Raw genomic sequence first — 19,543 nt, forward strand, 5'->3', positions numbered from 1 at the left:
CATCCAAAGCAGTGTGGCCAGCAGGGTGAGGGAGGGGATTCTGCCCCTCTGTTCCTCTCTCATGGGACCCCACCTGCAGTGCTGCTTCCAGCTCTGGAGTCCCCAGCACAGGAAGGACATGGATCTGTTGGAGCAAGTCCAAAGGAGGCCACCAAGTTGATTAAAGGGTGGAAAATCTCTCCTATGAGGACAGGTTGAGAGAATTGGGTTTTATTCAGCCTGGAAAAGGCTTTGGGATGACCTAAAATTGTGGTTTTCCAGTACCTGAAGGGAGCCTACAAGAAAGATGGAGAGGGATTTTTTACAGGAGCATATAGCCACAGGACAAGGGGAAATGCTTTCAAAGTGAGAGTAGGTTTAGATTAGGTATTAGGAAAAAACCCTTCACTGCGGGTGTGGTGAGGCACTGGAACAGGTTGCCCAGAATAGTTGTGGATGCCCCATCCCTGGAAGTGTTCATGGCCAGGTTGGAAGGAGCTCTCAGCAACCTGGTCTAGTGGAAAGTGTCCCTGCCCACAGCATGGGGGTTGGAACCACAAAATCTTTAAGATCCATTCCAACCCAGGCCATTCTATAAAAGATAAGTAAGTAACATGTAGGAAAGAAAATTGCCATGGTTCTACTGTGGCTATAAGGTAGCATCCTACCTTATCCTACCTTTGTGCCCCTACAGGAGCACAAAGTTATCCATCAAGAACAGCAGATGAACTTGGCTGATGGAAAAATTTCATTTTGGATTGTTCTGGCTTCATTCCAGCTCCATCTATACTGGATATTATCATGTATTTAAAAGGAAAAGTGGTTTCCTTGATCCCAAGAGCATTTAAGCAAATGCTTTTAACATGCCTTGCCAATAAACATAACTGCAACAAAAACTCTTTACTGTGACTCACTTGGAATAAATATGTATTGTTCCTGGATAAAAAAAGTAATTGCATGCAGAGAGGCAGTTAATACTTTTGTTCTGAATTCCTCCTTACAACAATCTCATTTTCATTCTATCTGCACTGAGTACCTCCTTGAGTCCATCCTGCAAGGTCTCTGTGGTTGATTCAAATAGGGCTGATGTGTACTTGATGCTTAAATTCATCAGCACTCTCTATTACAATTACAGCGAATGCTTTAAAACTGCAGCAGAGTGAACTGCATGGTTTCAGTTAGTGCATTTTCACATAATCCTTTGGAAAAGCTGGCTACTGATGTGCACAAGCTTTTTGATTAATCAACACATCAAACAAACTTCAGTCTCCAGGAACAGGCAGAAGTGAAACAATTACCTTAATCCCTTCAATCCTGAAGCCCAGGTTGGCACTAGAGCTGATGGTTTCTCTCCACTGCATGTACCGGGGTTTGGTGACAGCATGCTGGGCGTTCTCCTCAGCCGTGGGAGCAAGAGGATCCACTTCAATCATTTTCTTGTACATGTCCTTACGCAGCTTTGGTTTCTCTCGTGCCTTAGTCAACTCTTCCTCCAGGTATGTTCTGCAAACATCACATCCCAACACATCCTCAAGGACTTCCCCAGCATTTTTTTTTACAACGTACAAACTGCCCTCAAGAAACATCAACCAGGAAAGTAAGCCTTATCATTGCCCCAGTTTTGCAAACAGGGAAGCCAAAGTACACAGAGCAATGACTGTGCAGGCATATTTAGTGAAACAGCCCCAGGAATCAGGAATTGTAATTTACTTCTTGATGTAACTATACCTTTACTTACTGTTACAAGTTGTTGTTACTTCCTGGTTACAGAACAGGAGAAAGCTGAATTCCCACTGTGCCATAAAATAGAACTGCATTTTCAAAGGACAGTCAGGAGAGATCACTTGCAATGAAATAAAAAAAACCAAATACGGCTACTGACAACTTCCTGCATTCTCTCTCCTCAAAAAACCTAACATCAGTCGTGGGTAATGTTTTTAGGCCTCAGAAAGTTTAAGTTTTACTTAATGCATCTCAGTGAAAGACAGAATCACTCTTCATATAGTAAAAAGTAAAGAGTAAAGCAGATTATCTGAGCAGTTCCAAACTAAAAGAGGTAACTAAGAACAGGAAGGTGGAAGGACCAAAACTTCCACATTTTGCTCTTATCACTCAAACTGTTAATCTGGTAGCCATTAGGAAGGCACTAGCCGTGTTCTTTACATTGCATTGGATTCTTAAACCTTGCACTTTGTCAGGTGCCCGAAGTTTACTTTCTTCATCAACAGTGTAACAAACCATTTAGGAGATGATGTCACTCATCCCCAGAATGTCACCTTGCAACAAAATGTGTACTGTTGCAAACCCTTCTCCTCTTCTGAACATACCAGTGCTACATAATTCTAATTAATTTAAACTTTTGCATCTATCTGAAAAGGTGTATCTGCATTCCTGTAAGCAGAGTAATTAATTTATGACAGTAACTCTTGAGCATCTGAGCTGACACCCAAAAAATTACTATGACAGCTCATACTTCTCTGTATTGTGACCTTATTCCAGGATCTCAACAGATGTTTGTTATGCTTAGATAGTATTTTTGATATTTGCCTCTTAATCACAGACAATGAATGGAAAAGAAAGGGAGAAACTGGAGAACAAAGTGGTGGCAACACCTCAAGATGTCAGAGTAGGGAAAAGCAGTCAGTCCTGAGGAAATGCTGAACTCTCTACAGAAAAGATCGATACCAGCAAAGATTCATTCAAGCCAGTTTCCAATGCTTTCACACTGCTATTCAGTCATTTGCATTGGGAGATGGAAATTTTACTCTTTGTGAGGCTTTCTGAATCACTGCATACACAAAGATTCAATGAACTGGCAGTGAATAAATCATGTCATTTTTTTCCCCATATATTATCAGGACACTGCAGAGAAACTTTGTCTTAAATCACCCCTGAAAATTTCTTGATGTGGATAAGTTTTGAGACTTTAGATCAGTTAGTTTCCAGAATCCATGTATAATCTGACAATAACAGGACATACTGTCCTCAGGTTGTCCAAGGTGTCTGTAAGCATGACCACATCTCCCCCTTCCTTGAAATGCAGAGAAAGCACATTCTCTTTCATTCACCCCACCTGATCCCCATCTTGCAGTCCATCACACTTGGCCCTTCAAAATCAGTAAGCAAATCATCCAGCTGGATGTAGCTCTCGCCATCTCTCTCCACCACACCATGGAAGCAAGGGACGCAGGACCGTAGCGGGTCTTTCATCAATCGCTCAAAACACTCCTTTTCATTCTCTGAGAAGCGTTTGAGAATCTTCCCACTATCAGCTGCCTTGAAACTCCCTAAAAAAGAAAATCAAACACTTGCTGACAAGATTGACATGCAAAAATGAAAAGCCCCTTCCCCCACCATTCCAGTTTTATCTATCTTAGCCTCATAGCAGCAGTTAAAGATTTCCCCTGAATAGAAGAGGTAAGATGGTTTTCATAAAAAACAAAACACACATGACACAGAGTCACTGCCAGTGAAAGTCTGTTTGGATACATTCCCATGTCAGAATCTATAGCTTTAAGGAGTGTAGTTGCTTCGGGCCATTGGGCTGTTTGGTTTTTTTCCCATGCTAGTCTTTGCTAGGTTATTAAACAGTACTATACTTACTAAAATGCACAGGAAGAAGCCACGAGCCAGAATTCATTAATCCTCTGACAGGCTATTTTAAAGCTGCATAACAGTGCCAGGGTTGGCTTTGTCCTTAATCCTTGCACAGGCTATATACACCTGCTGAGTGTGTCCTGCCAGAGGCAGTGCGGTCAATCAGTGGTAGTTAAACAGCCAGAACAGGCCCCAAGCCAAGCACTGCCTTTTCCACACACACACACACACACACACACACACACACACACACACACCCCGTGACTGCACCTGCCTGCAGGTACAGCCCCTTCTCTGAAACCTGCTAATCTGCTAATGCCCTGCAGGTACGGTCTGGAGGGCAACAGTGCCTTTTACAGCCCTGTGTCTGAATGGTATCCGGGACAAATGATATCTGCATAGGCCACAGCTAGCAGCAAGCAGACTCCACCCCATCGGGAGTTTCTGAACACTCTCCTGTCCTGCAACCTGCCAACAGCATCTGAGGAAAGTACACATTTCATTCAGAGTACCCTTTAATCTGTATGAAATAAATTCAGCACCAAAATAGGAGCCTCATTAATCCTGGCATAACACTCAACCTTTACCACAGCGGGATCCTTCAGCCATTGCAAACTGGTTCTTCTCCAACAAATCCTAGAACTGGCACTGTTTTGGCACAAGGGTAAGGCTGGTAACCACCCAGGCTCTAGTTCAGAAAAAACTGTCATATCAGAGAAGAACAGCTGCAAAAAGGGTGGACTAAATGCAGCCACAGAAAACTAAAAGGAAACAGGAACAGTATCTCTTCTCATCAGCTGCTAGTATACTCCTAACCTTCCTCTTCCACCCTACTACACGAGTCTCCAGAAGGGTGATGATTACATGACCAGTGCATCACTCCACACAGAGGAAGCCAACTCCATACACTCTGTGATAAAAATTGCATTAAGACTGGGTCATCTTGGCACTCCACGTGATAAAAATCAGACCCAACAACAACACTGTGCAAAATGCAGCTACTCAGTTTCTCGGGCTCAATAAATTTCTCAGCACAGCTTTGAAGTGCACCATATTAGCATATACAGAGGTGGTTCACGCAGTGCATTCCAACACGATGCAGCGTAGGTAGCTGCCTGCCCACATGTGTACTAATAAACCCCCACTAGCTCTGCACAGGAATTACGTGAAGCATGAGAGACACAAACCTGATGACTTCCCTCTGTTGTTTTTTTGCCTTACAAATGAAACTAAGCCTACATCAGGAGCACACCTACCAATTTTTACAGACACAAAATTAGAACCAACCAACTGAGCTGCTCCTTGCACTCATACAGAGAACAATGACTGACTCACAATACAAACACCTGGTCAGCAAGGCAATTTTCACATTTTCCAATCTAGGACTGACATTCAGATGAGGGGTTTGGAGTTGGTTTTAGAAACACTGTCCTTGCCAGGGCTGAAGAACATACAGGCATGAACAGTAATCCTTCCCTCTAGAGAACTAACTATTGGCTACTCACTCAAGAAAAATGATCCCACACAGCAACCAACAGCATCAGACAGTTTAGGGCTTTAACTCCCCAATCTCTCGTTTCTCTCTAACAAGTATTTTACACTTATCACCATACAAGCCTGGCCCTTCTCCAGTCTGCCCGTTGCTTCCTTGCTTATCTCATTATTCAGGTTTATCACTCCCACTTCCCTATCCCCACCAAAAATGAAATATGTTCTAGGTCACAGATTTATGTGACATTGCCTGGTTCCTTTTCACCTGAAGGAAGGAAGGAAACAGAGAAAGACCGTTCTCTTTGCTGCAGTCATCCTCACTCCAGAGGATGTGAGGCAAACACATTGGAGATACCCCTCTCACCTGTATGCCCAGCCAGCTGCACCCATGAGTAGCGTTTCTTGAAGGGGCTGATGACTGGTAAGTTAACCATGGTTTTAATTGTATGCCATGCCTTTTTCTGGAAAAGAAAAGAAATCTTAAGTTGGGCAAAAGGTGAAATCCTGACATGCCACAAATGTATTACATGGCTTTATGCACATTGAATTATTCCTCACTAATTTGTAAGTACTCAAAGGCAGAACCATAAAACAAACACTATCCTCGTAGTTGGAAAAATATGCACACAAACCCAAGAATGGACAAATAAAGATAACGCCCTGACATGCAGAAAAAAGCTGCCTGTGAGAAAAAAAATAAAAAATGTCAGACTGCACGTCACAGGCCTGTTCTTAGCCACACCTCGCCCTCTCTGTGTGTGAGTCACACAGTATGCGGACAGCAGATGCTGAACGAACACACACATGCACACATACGCACATTTAAGTTTCCATGAGACATGCACATAAGCTGCTTGTCACTGTCAGCAACACTTCCTTTCCCAGAGAACTTCAGCATCACCTCGTGATTAACAGCTTTCCCCGAGTCAGCAGGTAAATCTTACTGTGTCACACGCACTGCAAGTGCATCTCTAGTTGGACACGGTCCCACCCAGGTCCCTCAGCACCCACTGACAGCACAGCGTGCTGTAGAATCTACTCCAGGTCATGAATTTTCCTACTCCCTCCCCTCTTTCCCAATCCTGTTACTTTTTAACAAAGCTGGGCATTGCTCTGGCAACCTTTGGCTGCAGCTGTCTGGGTACCACTGCAGGCAGACAGGGAAACAGAACAGCTGCTCACAAAGAGCAGCTGAGCACCCTGTCACAAAGGCAGAAAGAAAAAAAAAAAGTAGAAAGTGAAAAAGTCTCATGCTCTGGAACTGAAACCCAGGTGGGAGAGAACCACAGCCCAGCAGCATTCATGTTACACTCAGAAGGATCCCAAAGTGCTTTACACACAAGGAGAGCAGGATCACTTCTTCCATCGCTAGAACACAATAACCCTGCTGAAGAAAAGAAAATGGAGCTGCATGATACTTATGCATGAAAATTTAGTGCTGAGAGCGAGTATAGCTGGGGATTAGACTGCATTTACAGAAGTGTTTATCAATGGCCCAACTGCAATTTGCCAAAATCAATGGGAGGCATTAATGTCACTTAAAACAAGTTTAGGTGCTTGCTCATCAACTGAAAAATACACATTCAAAACAACTGTGTCTTCTCTGTGTGAATATTGATCTGAAGATTTAGGTGCTTAGGATGCCTGATTTTTATTGTCTTCTACATTCCTAAGTGAAAAACAGAAAAAGTGAAATTGTAGGCAATGATACACAGGCACAGTGTTGAACTCCAGATCACCCTCTGACCTGGCCATGCTTCCCCAAACTTATTAACTTATACCACATTTCTTATAAGGTACCCTCCAGCAACTCTGGTCATCGTGTGAGGGCAAAAACCTGCAGCTATCTTAGAATGTATCAAGAGGATATATGAACCCACAGACAGAAGTGTTTTTCTTTTAAGGATTTGTCTTCACAAGAATGTTCTAAGTTATGCTTCAAATTAAACTGACATAACAATATAATTACCATATAAGCATATTTACTCTGAAATGAGATTGCTTTTACCTATTTAACTTTGGTTTTTGCCAGAGGTCAAGCTGAAATGAAGTCACTCTTGGTCAGATATGTGCCCCAGCAGCAGTAATACCTTTGAAAACATGCTATGCCAGTGAGAAGCAGCATCCTGCACAGAAAATCCTGCATATTTCAGAATTATAAAGACTCAATTACATCTACTAGAACTCCACAGATGTTACTAGCTCTAGCTAAACTCCAATTTCATAAATAACTTCGGCAATTATTTATATGCTATATTGTTTGGATTTATATGCTATATAATTTGGATTTCATATTTCATATTATTTGCCTTAAGCTGTTCCAAACTGCAGCCTTGTAGTGCAAAACAGTGACTTTTCTCTATCACAGACCTCACTGTTGTTTCATGAGGATGAGAGAGACTATTCTACACCACTTAAACATGTCCCTAGCCTCCTTCTGTAGGAAAGTGCGATGTAAATACTGTTTTTCAAGTAGCAAAGAAATTATTTTTTTATAGTTTATTTGTCAGATTTCACTGATAGCAGAAGCTCTTCAGTCTACTCTGCTGTTTCTACTTCAGAAGGACAGAGGCCCAAGTTATTTAAACAACAGTTGAAAATAAACATCATTATGAAGTGAAATGACCTCTTTGAATATAACTCCTGACAAAGATTTAGTTTTTAAAATACCAGACCAGTTTTCAGGGCAACTCTGCTTTTTTCCCCCATCTCTTAATCAGACGTCAACATTGCTCCATAACACTCCCATAAAGATCCCATACACATCATAATGTTCCACTCCTAACAAACTGCATTCTGTCTCCCAATGCTTTGTCACACTGCTATATGCATCAGTAATGAGAAGCACAGATCAGATTCTCAACGAATGCACATCAACTGTCAATGCAACATCACACTCCAGTGGCTCTCCTGCCTCCTCCCTCCCACCTAACACTAAAAAGCTGAAGCTTTTCTTTGTACTGTGGGCGTGAAGGAGAGACAATGGGCCAAATTCAACCCCAGCTCAAGTGGACTTTGGCTGCTTAGGTTACAGCTGCCTTGGATAAGTATGCTTAAGCTACCCATCCAAGAAATAGAAACTGACAATTTTTATTTACCTTTTTTAATTTTAAATAACCTCTTCACAAATCTTTCCTCCCCCTCAACACAGGGAAAGCAGAAGGCTCAAGCTAGGAGGGAAAGGATTGCCTTCAGACCTGTCTTGTGGGGAGCACTGCCATCAGCAGGGGTTCAGCAGTTTCACTTTCCTCTACCTCAACTTCTAGTCTCCCAGCTCACTCAACCCAGGATACAAATTGCCAGGATGCAAACAGAGCTGCATGCTGGTGGAACAGTGGTATGAGTGGGAAGACGAAAACTTTGTGTGCTTGCTGTAGGAGGAATCTTTCTCACTTCTATTTCTAAAGCAAGATCTCTTCTTTGTTAGCAATGGTATTATGTGCTTTTCAAACCACCACTTAATGCTGCAATGGTAAAGAGGGCTTCTACCACTACCCATGTGTATTTGCAGTCCTTATCTCCCTTTGTCCCTATTTCTTCTAGATTCCTGCTCAGTCTTCCACGATCTTTTGTTCTGCCTGGGTTTCGCCAAGACCTCAATTCTGATTCCCAGGGGACACTCAGGTATTTCTGTATTGTATCTACATTCAGGATTGCCTGAATCAGATGCTCTTGATATCACTGATGCTGTTTTAAATGCCTCAATATGCTCAAGAGTTTTCCAACAGCGAAAAGGAAGGCGTTCCAAGAGGGTCAAGAAGCAAATATGAAAAGTATTAACATTCTTCGATTCAGCATGTAAATTACTTGATGTGAACTGTAGCTGACACCCAACATAAACCCCCCTGAGCAATAAAAGGTGTGGGGCACTATAGAGGGAAAAGTGGGTTTTCTGCCAGCAGGGCAGCCCACGTGACAGTCTGTGCCATGGGAAGTGTGTCCCTGGCAGCAAATGGACAGAATTTCAGGGAAGAGAATTGAGGAAGTGATTCATGCAATGCACCCACTATGCACGCAAAGGAACTAGGGTTTGGTATCTGACACTGACCTGTTACCTGGCTTATTCTTTTGACTCACTTTCCTGAATTTGAAACTCTGAAGAGAGGCTCACATCCATGCAGATGAGGAGACCTGCTCTGTGCCTGTGCAGACAAGATGCTGGCTGGGTGAGATATTCCCAACCTATTCAACCCTGGATAAAGGTGGCTGCTGCCATCACGTCTATCCATTAAGGAAGAGCAAAGAGCAGCAGCAACTGAGTGCCACTGGTTTCTGTGAGCACATCATTCTCCAGGCCTTTTCTCATAATGAGCACACAACTTCACACATGACCAGTGTGCAGAGGCACAGCCATGGTGAGGCTGCACAAATACACCAGGAGGACTTGCCTGATGAAAACCCACTAAACCCTCTCAGAGGTCCTTCCTCCATTTCAAGGGATTTGGGCTCAGACCCCACTGTCCCCAAGAATTAATCTCCAGGAACTACCAGGCTTTCCTGAAACCCTCCAGTCACTTCAGGACAAAGGCTATAACATCCTAATAGGCAAGCTCACTGAAGAGATTAGTGCAAACTTCCCGAATTGGATGGGGTATTTTTGGCTGCTGTTGTTGTTTTACAGGCAGTACAAAACAACTAACATCTCTCCAAGCATATGCTGAATCCCTCAGGAACAGGAGAGCCACTCTAATTCCTAAAGGCAAGGGTGGATAGGGAGCTGAACCTTCCTCTGCTGTTCTGTGGAAAAAAATGAGAGATTTTATTTATTTAAGGGTACAAAGAAAACAAAAATATCTCAGTTCTGTGAACGTCTGAAACACATGTAACTACCCACAGGCAAGAAATGAGAAACAGGTAACATACATAACAATTTGTTTCACTTAAGACTTTTCAGCAATTACAATAATTAAAAACATCAGTCACATCTAAATTAGGAAGCACTGGGGGTAGGTGGAATAAGAAAAACCTTTTCACAAAAATGAAGTAATTCAGCTTTCGTAATTCTAGCATATTACTTGAAACTATAATGAATTAAAGAACAAAAGAGCACCAAAATGCAATACAAATCAACAGGGTCTTTTAAAACATCCATGATTCCATCAGCAGCAGAGTGGAGGAGTAGTTTCTTGCCTGAGCTGGTAAATCATGGAAATTTTCCTAGATTATTGTAAACAATGACCCTCGAATCCTTTTACCAGGTAAATTTCAACAGTTTCATTATCCACGATCCTGTTGTCTTTTTTTGTGCACTAGTACAAAGCCTACACAAGAAAGCTATTATGACAGCAGGAAACAAAAGGATAATGAGAATTTTTTTTAGTAATCTTTTTTTCCTAAAAGGCTTTAAGAAAGAGTACTTAATTGTCAATCATTATAATCTACTGTTCTCTTAAAGTCTTTACATCATTTAGGCTAAATTCTGCCACTCTGGGACATGGGGGCTGAAATCTGATCTGTAATGCTGGTTGCCACTGCCTACTCAGTGTCTCACCAACTCCTAGAAGGAACAAAGTTCTTCCACAGGGACTTGTAAGGAGTACAGAAAACTATAATTATCAAAAAGTTACTACATGCATTTCAAAATAATCCTGTAAGAGCCATGTGTCCAAAATGCAGGAGCACTGAGCAACACCTTGCCCAGGGATCTTGGCCAACACAGCGAGCAGCAGCACATGAGGAGGTGATGGGTGTTGGCTTCTTTCAGGGCACAGTAACCACAGCAACTGTGTCTGGAAAAGTAACACCTGGGAACCCATCAAACCAGTCAGTAGCTGGAACTGCCTTCTATGAGCAGGCCCTAAAATAACAGAGAATTACTAAACTGGGTATCAGTTATGACTTATCCAGCACAGTATTAGTCATTCTCCAGTGGCTCACCTTTCTGCTGGGTTGGTTTTTTTGCCCCTCTTCTCTCCCTTCTTCCTTCCTGGTCACACATTAGCACCCATATTACTCTGAGTGACACAACAAACCCTCACAAGGTCCATAATATTACTCACACAGGTGTTTCAAGTACCAGTGTGATCAGGTGGTCACTCTCTGTTGATAACTATTCCTTTTAAACTCTGTGTACCTTTGACAGTTTTATTATTGCTTCTCAGAATGGGTCAGGTTGGAAGGTTCCACTGTGGGTCATTTGGTCTAACCTCCCTGTTCAAGCAGGGTCATTCTAGATCACATGGCACAGGATTCCATCCAGATGGTTCTGGACTGTCTCTAGTGAAGGAGACTGCACGGCTCCTCTGGACAACCTGTTCCAGTGCACTGTCACCTGCACAGTAAAGTTCTTCCTCCTATTCAGATGGAACTTCCTGTGCAACAGTTTCCACCCTTTGCCTCCTGTCCTGTTGCTTGGCAGCACCGAGCAGAGCCTGGCTCCATCCTCTGACACCCTCCCTTCAGATACTGATAGACACTGATGAGGTCTCCTCTCAGCTGACTCTTCTCGAGGCTGAACAGGCCCAGCTCCCTCAGCCTTTCCTCATGAGAGAGCTGCTTCAGTCTCTGAATCCTCTTCCTAGCCCTTCTCTGGACCTGCTCCAGGAGCTCCTTGTCTCTCTTGTACTGAGGAGCACAGATGCAGCCTCTCAAGGGTTAAGAAGAAGGGCAGAACTATCTCCCTGGACCTGCTGGCAATGTTCTTCCTAATGCATTCCAGGATATCACTGTCCTTCTTGGCCTCCAGTTTTACTTTTTATAGTACATACATTTACTTAAGTCAAAATGTTTTTCAAATCCTCTGAATTAACTTTATCTACAAAACTCTTGACTGTTTAATTTACCATTGTTTATTAAAACTGAAATCAGTTTGAAAGCTAATTTGTTTTCTTACTTCTTTATGCCATTTAATTAAATTATTTGAATAATTTAGAAAATTTAATTATTTGTTCTCTGTTTTCATTCATGTTTGCCACTTTATTTGAATTGGCTTTGACCTGACATATTGGACCTACACAGGTAAAGAATTTAAATGTAGGCCTAAAGCTATTAACGATATTATTTTAATGGACTAAACCTAGCCCAAACTAAACTTTGTTTTCATCTGTTTCAACAGTCAATATCTGCCACTACTATAAAAAGCTTCCATAAGAAATAATTTTGAGCAAACCAAAACCAAGACCATTACTGGCCTAATTTAATTACTCTGTAATTAGATATGCTTCTTTCTCTGCATGAATGTAGTCAATAACAACAGTACTATAATTACAACCTACTAAAAAAATAATCACACAACACTTAAGCAAATTATCTACTGCTTTGTCAAAATTACAATACTCTACCAAGACAAGTTGTTATCAGCATAATTTCCCCCAAACCAATGATTTTTCCATGGGTGCACCTTCCCAGCAGCCAGCTTCAATGGTTATTAGAGATTTAATTTTTTCAAGGAGTACAGCTCTGGGACAGTTCACCATATGGTTTCACCTCACAGAGATAACTGAGGATTTGAGTGATGTTATATAAGAAAGAAAAAAAAAAAATTAAAACAGATAGTGAGAGTTGCTGAGCAACGCAGTATCTTTCCGGTTACAGTCACAAAATTTGCCTACCAAGGGATTCTGGTTTTGAGTTCTTTCAGTTTGAGGCTTAGTGTAGTTGCCTTTGCAGATCTGAAACAGGCAGGGAGTCTTGGTCACATCCAGATCCTGAACCAGCTGACATTTTTATGCCAAATATAAGCAAATTATAACTATCCTCGGTGTTTCTTCTAGTAATATATACAGATATATACATACACATTCATGCATGCTTTTAATATACTTAAAGCAGATAGTAAAAGCCATTGATTGCAGATGATGAAAATTCCATTACTTTTTTTTTTCAATTGTCTAGACTATAACAACTCCTAGGCTTGGGATCATCTGCTATTTGAAGAAGCTTAGAATACCTAACAAGACATGGAGCAAGTGAAGCATACGTGATATTTTTCCCTTATTTGTTGGGAGAAATACAACTTAAATATCCACAAAGGTTCTTTGTAGGGAAGCAAGGTACAAGATTTTCCCACTGCTAAAACAAAAATGCCTCAAATAACAACAACAACAACAACAACAAATCGCTGAATTTGTCACAGAAGGCACTTTATAATTTCAGCAGCCATTTTCTGTGCTCTTGCCCCTTATTAAAGGTTCCTGGAATCCTCAAGCTCAGGGGATTCTTGCTGCCAAGTGTACTACCCACTTGGCTGAATCAGACATGAATCACAAATCGAGACAAAGATCTCAATGGGTGGGAGGTGGAAGAGCAAGTTAAAAAGAATGCTCCTCAGGCGTACGTGAGTGAACCCTCACACAAACCTTTTTCACTGAGCTTCTGAGTGCAACACTTAATTCAGCTCCCAAGGTAGGGTAAGGCTCCTATAGCAACTCACTCACTCAGCCCTGTTATTACCACATTTCACCTTCTCTTGGTGCTGGGAAGGAAACAGGTTCCTGAAGCACCAAGCACTAACCATCCAGGAGTCAGTGCGGATATCCCTGAGCAATCTCCACGTGCTGGATGCCTTGGCAGCCCTGACCATCCTTGTATCTAAGTCCCCAAGGGAACTTAACACTCCAGGCTTTGTCACACAGTTGATCTTCCTGTGATGTTCGAGTGCCAGCTGGAGCTGTAAGACTGATAATCAACAGCAAGGGAGAACATGCACTCCTAAAGAGCAGCAGTTTGCATGCCACACAAGCAGCATCCTGATCAGCACCTCTCATCAGACTGCCAGGCAAACTGTGACTACACCTTCATCTCTCCCTCCCTCTCTTTCACCCTTCAGCCTCCAAACCTTAGGGGAGAAACAGTGCTCAGTCTATACTTAGCCCTTGATGCTTCTGGCTTTGCACTCAGCCATGGGTGAGGGCCACAGCTGCTCAACCAGCGTTTGGCAGGTGTATCCTCTGACTGCAGGGTTTCCATTTCCTGTTTGTGCTGCACTCATGATGGGCTGGGCTAAACCTTCAGAGTCATGAGAAACACTTAATGCAATATGCAGAAAAAACACTGCAAGTCAGAAGCCTCAGGTTCCTTTGTTTTCTCCCCTGTGGTGCCTCACCATGCAGTGAGATGCACACATAATTTGGCAAATATATTATTATGCACACATAATCTGGCTTTGCTACCCTTTAGGATACTTGGTAAGCTTGCTGAACGTTCACTACATCTGGACTAAAGGAAGAAGTGAAGGTAAGAAAAATGAATGGTTGGTATTGGATGCAATTACTAGGAGCCAAGTATTACATGTCCCACTCCATAGCTGGATTCTATTTGTACACTCCAGGAGCAGTTCCCCTCAAAATCAGAGGAAAATAAACTACAAAGAAGCAAAAGCATTGCTTGCCCTCCTACAAACAGCATAAGAGCCATAGTCTGCTGACTATTCTGCAGGAACTTATGTTGGCATTTTGTTTCTGGTTATTACCAATGGAAACATCTACAATCTCTACGTTATCCCTGGGCAAAAGACAAAATAGTCCAGTAATTAGATGGTTTTAAAGCTGCACTCTCACAAGGGTTTCCTTCATTTATCTCACAGATACGTTGACTGAAAGACAGACTTTATTTTAATAATAATAAACATTTTCTGTTCTAAGGGATACTAAACGGTCTACCTTTCATAGCAGGCATTGAACACAGCCATTATCTCTACTTTCCCAGCTTGTGCCCTGCTCTGAAAGACACTGGTTCTCTGACAGGATGGAGCTCTGCCACCTGTCCCTGCTGAGCACAGGAAAGCTGAACCAATGGCATGCTGTCCCTATCAGGGTTCTGCCAGAACATCAGTCTTGCTGGAAACTGAAATGTTACTATCCAAGAAGTAAATGGAAAGTTCCTCACTATAGGAAAGTTGACTCACTTTCAGAGCCCAGACATTCAAAATTTATTCAGGCTGTCCATCACCCAGAACGGATTTGTGGTAAATCAAACATCACTTCAGCAGATGGTGTGGCAGAAGGAAAGAAATCTTTCTTAACCTCCAAAACAACTGCAGTTTAAATCTTCAGAAACAATTTACCAATTTGATGATTCTCTGCCTGTCCTCCACATCTCGTGGGTCACTGACTGACATCTCCAGGCATGAGAAGGAGACATCTAGAAAGACATCTCTTTAGATGATAAAATAAGCCTAATATTCTATCAGGTAGGACACAGAAATACCAGTTTCAAATAGGATGAGCATTTGGGAATACTTAAAACCCACACAGTTCCACATTTCTCTATGCATGGACCAATAAATAGGTTTAGCCTAAAACATAATCACAATTTGTTAAGGTGCAAATGTATCATCTGTGAACTGTGCATGACCTCAAATCCAAATGTACAAGTGTCAATCCATTTAAATAAGGTGTGGTTTCTGCATAAGATCAAGAGAGACTGGTTTCTGGCAAGGAGCCAGGAAATAACTTCAAGAAGCTAATCTCCCCTGAGTGAACTTGGGAAGGAAGCTGAGAATGCGCTTCATCTTATTTGCCATGGAGGTGCAGTCTGTTACCTGGAGACACAGCTCTATCCTGCCTGCCCAGCAGTTCAGGACTATGCTCACCACCACTTTAACATCCCAGTGCCTCAGTGGACACAGCACAAGCTCCAGTCTGAACAGACAAAGAGAAATAAAGAAAATTTTAATGCTTATCCTTTCTTACACTTTCCTATTTGCCAGAAACCACTACCATCTGACAAGAACTGCAAAATTGTTTTCTACTAACTGGTCAAAGACTCCTCTCTTCCTATGCTCAGCAGCTAGGGTTAATGGACACATGTTGAAAGCTTACCCTACTTTCAACACATTCTCATATAAGGACCTCAGGAGCTGCATGTCACAGAAATTTGAGATTCTGCCTGAAAGAAATGTAACAGTGGAAGACTATTGTGCTGTAATTAATTTTTCCTATAGGAAAGGACAGGCAGCACAAGGACAGAATTAATGTTGCTGTAAGTACCTACTGGTTATCTGTGATGATTGCGCTCCATTTTAGTCACTCTTCCAAGAAAGTTTTGACACATAGGAGGAAAATTCAGGGCTAAATAACAAATATATTGCTGAGGTCAAAATAACTGTTTGTTTATCCTAAGAACATGGCAACTGTCCCATAAGATTTCACAGCTATAAGAGCAATCAATTGCACTCCATGACCACTGGGAAGGACAAGAATAAATGGCTTTAATTTGCAACGAATCAAAAATATCCAGGTGAGATATGAGAAAAGGGCTTTCTGGGGTATCAAAAAGTTTTTTTAAAATGCTTAACAAATGCCTGTAAAATCACAGTCTAACTCAGTCACAGGACAGACCTGTCACCAAGACAGAAGTGGGCTGCTCCCAGTGTCAATGAGCTCGAATACTTTTAAAGGAGTCCTTGCCATAAACACAAAGATGGTTCATCATCAGTGTTCTCATGACACTTATGCCCTGCAGGACAGTGAAGAAAGTTACATGAACCCTTTCTGCCCTTTATTCCCATTTCCTAAAAAGTATTAAAATATTAATTTAGAAAATTAGGTTCCTCACTTGTCTGCAAATCAGGGTTTCTAAAATTATTGTACATATACATATAGAGAGCTTACTAACAGGTATTGATTTTTTAAATACTTTTACATAACTTTTCTACCACAATAATTTAGCTTCTAACATCCTACACTGTCAGACACTCACTTGAAAAAGATCTGAGCAAATTTCACTGCTTCAGTGTGGAATTTAGGTCCAGACATGTGCCTTTTCTCTGCTCCAGTTCCCACAACTGCAGGTTATTACAATTCTACTTCAGAACACTGTTGAATAATTTAGGCAATTAGTGCTTGTAAACTAATTTAGAGGCACTCAAGACAGTCAAGTACTCAAATCAGCAGTAATACAGTGTTAAGTGAAAAGGATTATTAGAGTCTAAAAATATGTCATGTAAAAAACAGATCAGACATACACTGGTAGCAGTTTGCCATCTGCTCTTCTATCTACCACAAGACAAAGTCCAGTACTCCACCTCTCCTTCCTTGTCTCCTCGGAACTGCCTCTTCGATTATCCATCCTCCAAAGAAGCATAAGGAGTTACCACTTCACCTGTGGTGCCCTGCACTGTTCAAACAGGGCCCACCCCCTGCAATGGAATGCCAGTGTCAACATGCGATAGGCACTGTTACCGAGCAGGGTGTGGTATTTACCTAGGGGAAAGCCACATCCTTTAACCGCTTTAATAACTCTGAGCTTCAACGCAGACACGGTGAGATTATTCCAAACCACTCTGTTGAAAGGATTTTGAAACAAACAAACAAAAAATAACAACTCCAACCAAACAAAACCCCACACTCCTATTAATGCAATGTGGCAATGATGAAGAAACTTGGAACTCTATGGAAATAATTCTTCACTTCATCCCATTGGAGCAAGAGGTTTACAAGGTAGCTAATTGTTTTTGAAGCAAACCTAAGATTAGAGAAACTCTTCCTGCCCCAAATCAGCCCTAAGAACTATGTAAGGAATCCAAAGAAAAGATGATTTCTCCCTTGAGCAAAACTACAGGATCAAAAGAGACCTTTTGTTAACAGAACAACGTACAAGAGGCAAGTTGAATTCCTCCTCTGTATCAGTAGCAGGTAGCCCCAGAGACAAGAGATTATTTAAGATATTAATTTCCATAGCCTTAAGAAAGAGAATCAAATTCAGACCTTACATAAGCACGAGTGACTCAACTGAAGACTGAAACTGAAACAAGGCATCTGTCTTCCTGAAGAGCTGTGGGTGTTTGAACAATAGTGAATGTGTTTTACAGAGCATGTTTCCTCTGCCCTGAAGGTAAACGTGTGTTTACCATCAGGATACTGGAGATACCACCTTTTTAGAGGCACAAATATTAATTGCCAATTATTTTTAAGATGCAAACCCACTTAAAAATAAAGTAAAATAAACAGGGTGTAGTTTATAAAGACGATTTATCTACGAAAATTTTTATCTCATAGTAAAAGAGAGAAAAAAACCCCATAAAACTTCAAAGGACTTCATACTGTTGGCTCCTAGCAACAGAACTGCAAACCACACTCCCATATCTTGCACAACCACCTACACCAGCCTCCTGAAATATGGAACAAGCAGCAGCTTCTGTGCCAGATTGGACATAGGTAGCAGAACCCAAGAGCGACCAGTATCAATGTACCAGGGCTCAGCAGATAAAGAGAAGACAGACATTTGAAACATCATTTACAGATGGTTGATGACCTGCACTGGACACAGGGGAACAAGCCATGCAGAGAAGTTATTTGACAAGCCAAGACTGATTTTGCCACCCTTGAAGAATGCAATGTAAAAAGAACATTGGTAACTACTTGGCTACATTCATCCTATAGGATTGCTGCCTATAAAAATCAGAGGACTGAAAACGCAAACTAGGATCAAGACACAACACTATAGCAATGGAAGAGGACATATTTCTAGAGACAATGTGGAAAATCCCATTGGATAAACAGGGACAGAAGAAAGATAATTAGTTATCTGTCACTGCAGTTTTAATACTGGAATGGGAAACCATACTCAGGACATCAGCCAGTCCTCCTGCTAGAAAAAGACTTGGAGACTGTTGGCATAGTGATTAACAAGCACTGGACTATTGGAGAGCTCAAGACTCGCTCCCTTTCTTGATGTCTTTGCTGAAGGCAAATACTCTCTTTGGTCTTGCTATAAATTTTGGGAAAACAACTCATGGAACTAATATAGAGGCCTAATAAGTGCACAGATCCAGGCCATTAGGCCAGAGAGAACTCTAAAGGCTTACTTCTTCCTAACGTATAAAATATGGCTTCATTATTTTTTCTACTGACTGCCTTTGGTCACCCTGGTGGTGTCATGAGCAAGTGATAGGCAAAAGCACCTGAAAGTCAGGAGTCTTCACTTTAAAATCCTTTCATAGATTTTTCAACAGAATGGCAGGATCTGTCCCGAAATGAGTACCTCAGGATTTAATTGCTTTCTCCTTCCGGGGTGGTTTAAAAAAGGCAAAAAAGTTCCTTATTTAAATTCCACAGAGCAAGACAATTCAAAACTGTATCAAATTATCAGTTCAAAATTCTGATACTCAGCATTTTGCACTATGAAAAGTGAGAGCTGAAGCGTAGGAAGGTTTCTTAGTTCCTTCAGATTACATTTTCCTCTGAACAAAGCTGACCCTTTGTGGGGTCAGCAACGCTATTCCTACAGAACATACATGGGTGGCAAAGGAGGGAGAGCACAGCAAGCACAGCTTATCGTGATTAGAACATTCAGGTCAAGTGCACTCAGCCAACAACCCACTCAAACCCTGCAGAAGATAACAGCTGATCTGCATGCAAAAACACTGTTCACACAGATTTTTATCCTTTTTACTGCATCACATAAGCATACAACGATGGAGAAGAGGACAAAGGCCATACAGACTTGCTATAGCTCTGCCTCTTTCAGGAGATCAGGGTCTCAAAACCAAGATTTCCTGCACAACCATCAAAGTGCCAATGCACAAGAATTCTTT

The 19,543-nt window shown here is 41.7% G+C and overlaps 1 protein-coding gene across 3 annotated transcripts in view; it reads right to left on the bottom strand.

Annotated features, from left to right (window-relative positions):
* ITPKA (inositol-trisphosphate 3-kinase A) overlaps window positions 1–19,543 on the bottom strand; it is a 39,891-nt gene that overhangs the window by 9,916 nt on the left and 10,432 nt on the right. For all 3 annotated transcript variants that reach the window (XR_014852648.1, XM_085062393.1, XM_085062394.1), the window contains 3 exons: window positions 5,432–5,528; window positions 3,053–3,266; window positions 1,278–1,482 (listed from right to left, as the gene is read on the bottom strand). Coding sequence is in view for 2 of the 3 variants with exons in the window: in XM_085062393.1 (XP_084918519.1) it covers window positions 1,278–1,482; window positions 3,053–3,266; window positions 5,432–5,528 (516 nt within the window). In the remaining variant the exon portion in view is untranslated. The remainder of the gene's footprint in view (window positions 1–1,277; window positions 1,483–3,052; window positions 3,267–5,431; window positions 5,529–19,543) is intronic.

Source organism: Lichenostomus cassidix, chromosome 5, assembly GCF_008360975.1.
Source record: "Lichenostomus cassidix isolate B80296 chromosome 5, HeHo_3.0, whole genome shotgun sequence".
Lineage (NCBI taxonomy): Eukaryota > Metazoa > Chordata > Aves > Passeriformes > Meliphagidae > Lichenostomus > Lichenostomus cassidix.